This window comes from Mustela nivalis (genome assembly GCF_964662115.1).
Source record: "Mustela nivalis genome assembly, chromosome: 7".
In the NCBI taxonomy this organism is placed as follows: domain Eukaryota; kingdom Metazoa; phylum Chordata; class Mammalia; order Carnivora; family Mustelidae; genus Mustela; species Mustela nivalis.
This window is the reverse complement of record NC_139026.1, coordinates 75,568,730-75,579,313: the sequence shown is the minus strand read 5'-3', so window position 1 is coordinate 75,579,313 and position 10,584 is coordinate 75,568,730. Positions and strand designations below refer to the sequence as shown.

Below are 10,584 nucleotides of genomic sequence, written 5' to 3'. Positions count from 1 at the left end.
CTTTTCTAGTAGCCATAAAGTGAAAGCCAAAAACATTTTGCTTTCCATGCTTTCTTGCCATTTCCTGACCCTAGAAAAATGTTTGCTCTTCTTCTGAATGTAACCTGAAAATATTTACTCCTGACAGCTTAACTAAAATTTCTCCTTTTTTAAAACACCCTTCTAAGATGTGCATTGTTGTGAGGGTAGAAAATCAAACACGAACCATTATAATTAAATACATATATATTTTAAAAATAAATGTTTATTTCAAGTATGAAAAGTAATGTTTAAACATTATCCAAAAATTATGTCCAGCTTAACAAGTACAAAACAAGACTTCTGACAAAGTTTACAATTAGGTATAAAATACTTAAGAATATACTCTGACATTCACAGTGAGCATTTTAAAAAAATAAGTATTGCTAATAAGCTTTAGAAATAAAAACTTATTTACAGTCCCAGCTAAAATAAACAAGTACTTAACTGAGAACAGCCCTCCCTCAGGATGGATAATTAGCATTTCAAAATAAACAATGGTAAACTTTGTTCAATAATGTCAAAATTCAATACCTTGCAGTTTCCCTGAAAAATACCATCTATTTCTTATGCCTGGTACCCACAGGTAAGGTCCTCAAGCTGTTTTAATTAAGTAATTCCAATGATATACAGAACTTAAGTGGTAACCAAACTCTCTTGAGAGATTTTATCATGGTAATTCTGAGCATTTCCAGCAAAATACCCTGAACAAAAAATGGCAGGAATTTTCTGGTGCCAATTACAGAACCATCAAAAAAATTACCCTCAAAATTATTTTAAAGGACTGCTACCAAGGCTTCTGCTTCTCTTCTCCATATACATCTTTTTGTAGGTTTGAAACATTGCTTTTGAATCTTTTACTGGATTTTGTAGTGTCTCAAATCCATCTGCACTGAAGGTTCTCTTGGAGAGTCTCGAATTAGCCAAAACATTATCTAAGGAAACAGAAATTTTATTTATTACTCAGTATTAGTGACCAATATATAATTAAAACGAAGAGGAAAACCTGCATTCTTCTTTGGGATAAAATATCACCAACAAAGACTTTGATAAACTGGCTTTTTGGGCAACCTTCTCCGGTCCCCTCTCTCTGCAGAAGCTCTGTACTACATCGTTCAATATACTTTGCTGCCCAAACAAACAAAAACTATGGCTTTTTACCTACAGAATGATAAATTATGCACAAAGGGGATCTTGCCTCTCTTGTGGGGACTATTTTCTACTCTCATCCCATCTTCACAAGCCCAGGGCTATTCTATTCTACTATCATTTGCACAAAATATAAGTGTGACCTTTTTAACCACTATCTCAACTAACATAATAAAAAGCATGAACACGAGCCAGTTTCAACCAGTGAATGGGAAAGACAGTATTCTGGCCTTGCTACACTTTACAAGTCCGTCATTTTTGTTTTGTTAGACCATCTCAGCATTGCATTAGCTCATTATCTTTTTGATGGGTTCAGTTTTTCCTAATTCTTGAATTTCTAGCTGTTCCTCTATTTCTCAGTCTCCATTACCTCTATACAGAATTCACATGGTTTTCATTCCTGCTCTAAAAAGTCCATTCCTACTCTAGAAAGACCAATATTTTCTAGAATACAGTACAATTTTACCTTTTTCTGATGCTCTAGTTCTTTTGGTTCTTTACATGATTCAAAATTCTTGTATGTTCTCAATAGCTTTCTTTTATGATGTCAGTAATACTGATACCCAAGATGGGTCCCTAAATCATTTCCACTGGATTCTCTCAGCTCCTCTTCTCTGAACCTTATCCTGACTTGAGTTTCACAACTTGCTCCATCTACACTCCAATCTTTGCTACCAAATTTAGATGTACAATTATCTAAAAAGTTTCTTTGCATCTATTTGGGAGTTCATGACAATTGTTTTTTTATCTTTCTTCACATTGGTTCATAGTGTCCACATCTTCATCTCTATTTGTTCTTTCACACTTTCCCTGAATCTGATCCAGCTTTTTTGAATTACAGGTGCATTTTATTTGCCTTTACTTTTTAACTGAAATTAAATTGACATACAGTATTATATTAGTTTCAGGTACAACCTGGTGATTTGATCTTACACTTTTGACAGAGCTGTGACTTGTACCTTGGCTTTTCTCTACCGTTTCAGATCTCCTTGAGCTTGTCCGAAAGTCTGTATTTTTTTTTTTCATCATGACTCTGGGTATTGTTTATTCTACTTCAGTTTATTGCTCATCCTATCTGTGGATATCTTTTCTAGTCAATCTGTGCAGGCATCTGTGTTTTCAGATTCAGATTTCAATCATGCCTCTCACTTAATCTACGAGGTATTATCTCTATTTCCAAGGATCTTTCTTGCCCAATCTCCATGCCCACTTTCATTTTCTCGTTTTTAAATTCCTGTGTTCCAACTCTGGAAGTGTTTTCTACTCTCAGGACTCTTAAAATTCATTTTCCCCCTTTTCAGCTGTTTTCCTATTCTGATTAAATGTGCATTTTTTCCTTCTTTGAGTCTTCAATTCTACTCAGTGTTTACCTATATGCACCTTTAATGTATAGATGCAATTTCTAAAAATTATATTTAAGCTCTCTCCTCAATTTTGTCAAACTTCCTCTCCTTTAAGAAATGTGCTTCTTCCAGGGGGAGGGAGGTAGGGAGACGGTGGTGGGGTTATAGACATTGGGGAGGGTATGTGTTATGGTGAGTGCTGTGAAGTCTCAGCACTCACCTGAGAGATTCAGAAACCTGGTGATTCACAGACCTGTACCCCTGGGGCTAATAATGTTTATAAAAAAATAAAAAAAAACTATAAAAAAATAATTGAGAGGAAAAAAATGTGCTTCTAATTGTTGCTTATGGGGAAATTCTGCTTCCCTCCATCTTCAAGGAATTCTAAACTCCTGTCTTTGCATATTCAATTAACCAAAACAAAGCTAAAACTCCTGAACCCTAGCTTCTAATTCTCAGTGTAAAACCCTAAAAACCAAGTACATTCATTCCACTACTTAAATCAGATGCTGAAAGTTCTGGTTTTTCTGGTTGATCCTCAGCCCAAATCCCTTCCCTGCAAAAATAAATTTTAACTAGTAGGCTCAGTCTTATCATCAAAATAATTCAGATTCCACACTTTTTGAAAAGGGACCAATTTTAAGTGCCCACTCAGTTACTAGTCATGGAATTTCAGTCAAATGATCTAACCTTCCACTGATAAAATGGGGACACCCTGTCTATCTGGATTTGAGAATTAAATGGATTAACTTATAAATCACCCAACCCAGGGGCTGGCAAACAATGACATGGCCTGTAGGCCAAGCCCAGCCTCTAGCCCAGTATGGTTGGAACACAGCCCATACTCTTTCACTTATTATTTTACTGCCATTTTCTCACTAGTGTCAGAGATGAGTATTTAGGAGACCTTATGGTCTGCAAAACCTAGTATTTACTATCTAGTCCTACAGGAAAAAAAGTATGCCAACCTCTTAACTCATGATAAGAAACATCTTTTTATTAACGAGTAACCTCTTCCTTCTCTACAGTAGGACAGAAGCGATGGAAGGGGCGCCTGGGTGGCTCAGTTGTTAAGTATCTGCCTTCCGCTCAGGTTATGATCTCAGGCTCCTGGGATCAAGCCACATATAGGGTTCCCTGCTCAGCAGGAAGCCTGCTTCTCCCTCTTCCACTCCTCCTGCTTGTGTTCCCTCTCTTGCTGTGTCTCTGTCAAACAAATAAAATCTAAAAAAAAGAAAACCAAAAAACAAAAGGGAAGGGAAAATATCTTCCTATTATTCACACAAATATTTAATCACTAAAAATATGGGTAAAAAACGAATGTCACAAGTTTCATAACTATAATCCAGCTTCTACATAACCAAGTGCCCAATAAACAAAATAAAAATTTAAATAGATGATGATTTTACCTATTTCTTGGCTGGCTTCTGGCATCCTTTTCTCCTCAGTTACACCTCTTAACCAGTCTTCTTTAGTACTTTTTATTCCTGAAACTAAATATTCATTTTCAGATCTCTAGAAATTGCTATTCATCTTTTAATACTATATTGAAGGAAAATCATGTAAGCATAAAACAGAGATTAAAAGGTATAATATATTCACATATAATCCAAGTCGGAAAGAAGCCTGAAAAAAATGCTCTCTTCCATTTCAAGTGCCTGAGTATCACGTAAATGGAAAAGAAATTGCTTCAAAAGTTTATCTTCACTATGGAATTGTATTTCTCCCTCTTGGGCTGAACATCAACCAATCTCAAGGTACTTAAGGGTTCATGAGACAGAAAAGTCACTCCCATTGCCCCCACCCACTTTTAATGTTCTTGTTACACATGCCTCAGTTCCCAAAGATCTACTTACATAGCCAAGTGAAATCACCAATACTTTACAAACTGAATTTTATACTGATTTTTATCATACATCCCTATCTCCTTTCAAGAAAAGATACCTTGTATTTATATCGTTATTTTATGTGCCCCAACAGATACCATCTAAATATCACGGGAGAAATTAAGATTGTCATTCAAATCATTTAGTTCTCCAATCTGAATTTCTAAACACAATGTTTTATATGTAATATCCACAACCCCTAGATGTTTCCTTACTATCATAAAAAATTAGTCCCCTGTTTTTTCCTTCCTGACACTACACTGAAAGTTCTATTACTCAGCAGCTGACAGTCATGCTTAACGTTCTGGCTTTGGTAACTTAATACTGGACAATACTACTTCCACAGTCCTCCCCTTTCAAGATTTTAAGAGAAGACTACATAGTTGCACTTTTTTGTGTTAACACAGTCACCAACTACTTTAAAGTCGATAGGTAGTTGTGCCATTTCCCTATGTATGAGAAGTTTTCACTAATATGTAACAATTATCTCCTCATATTTAGACAGACAAAATCTTCAAGTTCACAGGGCTTTGAAATTCCAAGCCCAAATGACAATCAACAAAATACTTGAAATAGTATGTAACATTTTTCTAACTTATCGCAAAAACCATTTTTCGTAATATAGGCTTCTTGGTGCAAAAGGAAATCTTTGTATTTGGCAAACTTCCAATTTTATATACCTCTGAAGTACAAATTGAGGACAATTTACAGTAAGGGGAAGATAAATACTGCCCAAATGATCCATTGATTTACAAAAACAAATACCAAGCAACAGCAAATTCATTTAAGTCTTTGCGAGCTACCCACGTGGCTTAAATAGTGCTAACCTACTTTTTCACCTATAATGCCTGACAATGTTCCAGACACGATGAAGAAAATCATACTAGACCTTGCACAGGTGCTTGCTCCTTCCTAGGACAAGGCTGCAGATCCTTCCAGTCATGAACAGAATTTGTATTCTTCATCAGTCCATCTGGACATAATTTAAATTCCAGCATGCTTCGTTTTTCTGTAGCATCTTTAACAGGTAAGAGGCTCTGAGGTTTATTTTCCAGTCTCTTCTCTTTATGAAGCTTCCTGGGTGAACTCTCTAATTTTGTGAGACAAATGCTCTCACGCTCAGTACATTTAAATGCAACTCTGTTCAGATACAGTTTCCTTTGATCCTTCGACTGGGGAGACATTTGACTGAATTCCACTTCAGTGTTTATGTTGCCTGAAGTTTTGTCTAACTTGGTTTTATCAATCCACATTTTATCAGGTTGCTTTCCACCAACTATACCCTTAACACTTCTTGAAACGTATGTTTTAGATTCCTCAGAATGGTGAATCTTGAGGCTTTTACCATGGCTTGAATGAATATTTAAGGATTCTTTAGAAGTCTGTACACTGCTGTTAGGTCTCTCATTTGATTTCCCACAACTCCCAACCTGCATGGGAAGTTTACTGGACTTCATGTATTGAGAATCACATGGTACATTTCTCAGATAGCTTTTCTTTGATGCATTGCTACCCATTGCTTCTTTGTGCTTCTGCCTTTGCAAATACTCCTTTGATGTTAGAACTCTACTAATTTTAGATGAACTATCCTTAGAAACTGAGGACTTAACATGTGATACTGCCTTTTCTTTAACCCTAGCTCTTTCATTTGTAATTGACAAAAAATTACATAATTTAAAGGTACTATCTCCCATACTTTTATTCTGCTCCCGTTCATATTTCTTCTTCTTCTTTATCTTTGAATCAAGTATGCTCCCATCATCTAACTTCCTTTTTTCCAAAACTTTTTGTCTTAAGCCACCTTTCAATTTTATTTTCTCTGGGGATAGTGACTGTACCAAAGAACCACTCTTCATACGTAGATCTTTATTTTTACTTGTCAAAAACCCTGCCTTTGGTTTTAGTGGACGTAAGTTTTGTACCATGAGCTTCTGTTGCAGACTCTCTTGAGAAAATTTTGTCATTTTATTACTGGTATTAAAAGTTACCTCATGAAACTGCAATTTTCTTTTTCTTTTGTGACTTTGCATGGAATCTAGTTTTTTATCACCTTTAGATAAAAACTGACCTGATGCTTCTTCTTGTGTCTTCACTGACTTATGTTTTGTTTTGGGCATATCATTTCTATTTTTGCCATGCTCTATTTCAGAAAAATGTTTTTTTGTATCTGGAGAAGTCGAAGGAATTTTTGGACTGTTATTTAGAGAACTATTACACCCAACAGGTACATTTCTATCAGAAGTTCTTTCTTCTTGTTCACAACTGTTAATCTTTGAAGGAGAACACTGATTTTCCCCTTCTTCTTTTGAAATTGAATCGTTGTTGGAACTACACGGACACTGGGGTACTCCTTCATAAACCATAGACAGCCACCCCAATGCACAGCAACCGACATCATCTTTCTCTGAATCTAAGGTATCCTCGGTCTTTCCATCTGTATCTGCTTGTGGCTCACACTGGCTGCTCCCTTTTTTAATAGGTTGTTCTTTCTGATGTTCCATCAACTTGTCTACCTCACAGAGTTGATCATCATGTTCAGGAAATAATTCTCTCATTTGCTCTGAGTTTAATATTGTAATTTGTATCTGGTCTGCTGAGTCCTTAGAGTCACAACCAGTTTTATCACAAGTTTGATCTTTCAAGATTTGGTTTGTTATTTGCTGGGTCACAGAACCTTCATGTGTGTTCACAGCTTCAATACCATAGGGAAATTCTTTTAAGAGTTCTGACAGCTGATCATGTAGGTATAAAACAGATGCTTTATCAGTGAGAATCTCACTTTCCGGAGGATCTTGAGCAGTGTAACTGCTAGACATGTCAACTTCCTGAGGACAACTATCCTGCTGAATAGCTGACAATGAACACATATCATTAGCTGTGCTTTCTTTTTTAGTGATATGGTCCATGTTATTCTCCTCTAGAATTCCACTATCCACTTTAACATACTCTGAAGATGACTCTGGAGGTTGCAGAGATTCTGCCTCATCAGTTATTTTACATGAAACATCTGTGCACTGTGAAAAATTATCATTTTGAAAACGAAAGTCTTTATTTTCAGTGAGGCTATCTATTTGTTCTTTTTGTTGTTCTTTGGTAATCACTTGAGTAGGTAGAGATTTCTGTGGCTCAACCCTTTTCAAAGGAGGCATGTTAAATATCTTTGCTATTTGGGAATTGTAAGATGTATCACCTTCAACAAGAGAACAAATATTGTCAATATGTAACATATCACCACTAACAGTATCAGTGTTCCTTGACTTGTATGAGGCTTGCTGTTCACTCACAGAACAGTGGGTATCTGGTTCTAACTTGATACGTTTCTCTTGATTGCTTTTAGGTGTGTCTTCTGAATTAGTTGACTCACTTTGCTCTTCCTTCTGAATTGGTGAGAACATCTTTGTGTCTGTTGAGGTACCAGCAACTGGTTCATTAAGATTAGCTTTCAAAGCAGCAGTAACACTTGTATTTTCTGCCAGCTGATTTTGTAAGCTACAAACACTGCCTTCCTTAATAACTGGATACAGTGTTTCGGGTACAGCTTCAGGTGTTACTCCTTTGGCAGACAATGTTTTGACATCTGAAAGAATTAAGGGAGACACCACAGCAACCTGAAGTTCTGTTCCCTTTGTAACAGCTGCACTGGAAGACTCGTAATTCTGTACTCCTGTTGACAAAGTTGTTTCTTGTAAGGTGTTTACCTTCTTATGAGAATTTCCTATAACTGAAAATGGGCTCTTATCACAGGTTTCCACAGGCTTTGAAACTCCAACTGCTGTTCTGTTTTTTGACTCATTGTACTGTTTTCCCTCTGTAGATTCTGAAGGCTTTTTCCATAGAGAAAGACAGGTTGCTAGCAATTCCATAGAAAAGCGTTTGTCACTGTCAGAAGGCATTCCACTTGAGGATTTATGCTCGAGGAAAAAGGAGTTGTCTAAAACCCTGGCATTTAGATTACAAGTACTTGGAGTTTCCATAGTTTTCGAAGATGGTTGGTTACCAGTGATTTGAGTATTTGGGTTAATTTTAAAACCATGTGGTTTAGAACCCTGAATAGTTTCACTTGCATTTTTAAATAATTTCTCCTGAGGTTGATCTCTACATGTAAGCAGACTGAGAATTAGCGTATTTTTATTTGGGTTTTTTGAAACATATTCCTCAAAGGATGTAGACTGAGGGACACTAGTAGTTTCAGAATTTGTTGGCACATTTAGTTCAACATTGACATTTCCTGATGAAATCTGAGTGTTATTTAATGTTGCCTGGGTAATCTCAACAGTTGATGCCTTTAAAGAAGTCCTAACTTTTAAATCATGTAACTTGTCTGGCATAGGCAACTTTTCTGAACAGACAGAATTTAGTAAAACAGAATTCACTTGGTTACAATTTCCCCAGTTTGGGTCCTGAATGTTGGAATTCATTCTATTGTGTGTTCTATTTGTTTCTTTTGTAGATTCTGTTATGGTTCGTGGTTTATCCTCTTTAGTCCCTAGGGTCACTTGTGGTCCAGACTGGATTTGGGCAGTTTGTTTCAGAGATAATTCAGAATTTGGAGCTAATTCATTATAAGAGGTATCAGTTGTTTTAATACAACCTGCTGCCATCAGAAGATTTTTATTAATTTTAATTTTCCTTGCAAGTTCCGAGAACTTCTTTTTTATTTCTACTAATGTTTTAATATCCCTCACTAACTTTTCTTTTGTGGCACTTGTGTCCAGTACTTGATTTGAAGTTAGATCACAGTTTCTTCTTCTCTCTTGATTATTTTGAGCAAGGGCCTGAACACCATCCACAGAAGATCTAACAGGTTCATTAAAAGGCTGAGTGACATTGGTATTTACTTTCAAGTTACAGGAATTTCCAACTGTGCTGACATTTTCATTAAGGTTTTGCCAATGCTGTTGAAAGCTTCTAGAGTAGTCTTTCCTCATCTCAGGTAAGTGCAGTTCTTGACTCTGAGGAATGTCCACAGAAGCCTGTTTAATAACATGCTGAGTACTCTGCAAAGGCTGGCCTGCGTATCTACAATCGTAAGGAGGAGGTGGAGGTCTTTTGTCAGTTTGAGTAACTGCATATTGATAGGACTGTATGGCTGCAGTCTGCTTTGACTGTAAAGTCTGTGGAGAATCTGGAGGGTGAACATTTTTAATATGCAATGATGTTGATGGCACAGAGGTTTGTTTTTGAGGAGTAGGATCTGGCAAAAAGCTTCGTGATGAGTAACTGTATTGCTTTGAAAGTGGTCTGTAATCTGGATAAGTCAGTCCACTGGATGTATACTGTGGTGTCCAATCAACCTGTCGTTCTGATAAAGATGGGTTAAGTCCTGGGGCTCCCTGATAAGTTACAGGAACTCTTGCAGAATTAGAAGGGATCATTTGTAGTTGCACAGAATAGGAGTCTGATGTTACAAACTGATTCTGTAGTGCATGTATACTAGGTGTATTAGTTCCAAAACCAGTCTGATGGGACATAGTTGCACCTGCATGAGAAAGCATAGGATTTCTCATTGGTGAGTTCAACCATACATTTTGGGTAACTCCTGAAGACGTTTGCAAATTGTGATTTAGCTGTTTGGATCCATTAACATTTGCATATGTGATTCGTTCTACTGAAGTTTGTGAGGCCACAAGTGTCCCATTATGCATATCAGGAAAAGGGATTTGCTGAGGAGTTGTGTAATTCCTGATATTTAACAGTGGCTGTGAAACTGGATTTGAAATACCAAGAATACATGCTTCTTGGTTACTTCCAGGATAGTTTAAAGAACTTTGAGATGTTGTGTTAAGTGTATTTATTAATGCCTGCTCCAAAAAACATGACTGCTTTTTAGGATACTGTGGTGGTGAGGTGACATTCTCTGGTTTTGAATTCCAATTCATTGCTGATTTGATGTAGCAGCAGTGTGTTAGCAGTTGCTTTGAATGTCAGGAATCTGTAGGAAATAAAGATCTTTTATTAGGATTGTGGCTATGTAACCTTAACACCAATGCTATGTCTATCATAATTCCAGACACCTTAGGCCAAAATTCATATTTAACTTGGAGAAGAGAAACAAAGAAAAGAGCAAAGGAGGATACAATAAAAAATTATGTCAAAGCTCAAGAAGATTTCTGGGGTGTTTTTACAGGAATTCATTCTACATTATACAGTTAAGTATTTTGTTTGTTACACTGATGTGGCAATTACTT

The 10,584-nt window shown here is 36.5% G+C and overlaps 1 protein-coding gene across 7 annotated transcripts in view; it reads right to left on the bottom strand.

Moving 5' to 3' along the window:
- Window positions 1-226: 226 nt before the first annotated feature.
- The window catches only part of RESF1 (retroelement silencing factor 1), a 29,214-nt gene continuing 18,856 nt past the window's right edge, over window positions 227-10,584 (bottom strand). For all 7 annotated transcript variants that reach the window (XM_082738612.1, XM_082738615.1, XM_082738616.1 and 4 more), the window contains 3 exons: window positions 5,286-10,328; window positions 3,920-4,003; window positions 227-953 (listed from right to left, as the gene is read on the bottom strand). In XM_082738612.1, coding sequence (XP_082594738.1) covers window positions 790-953; window positions 3,920-4,003; window positions 5,286-10,275 — 5,238 coding nt within the window. In that variant the 5' untranslated portion in view covers window positions 10,276-10,328 and the 3' untranslated portion in view covers window positions 227-789. The remainder of the gene's footprint in view (window positions 954-3,919; window positions 4,004-5,285; window positions 10,329-10,584) is intronic.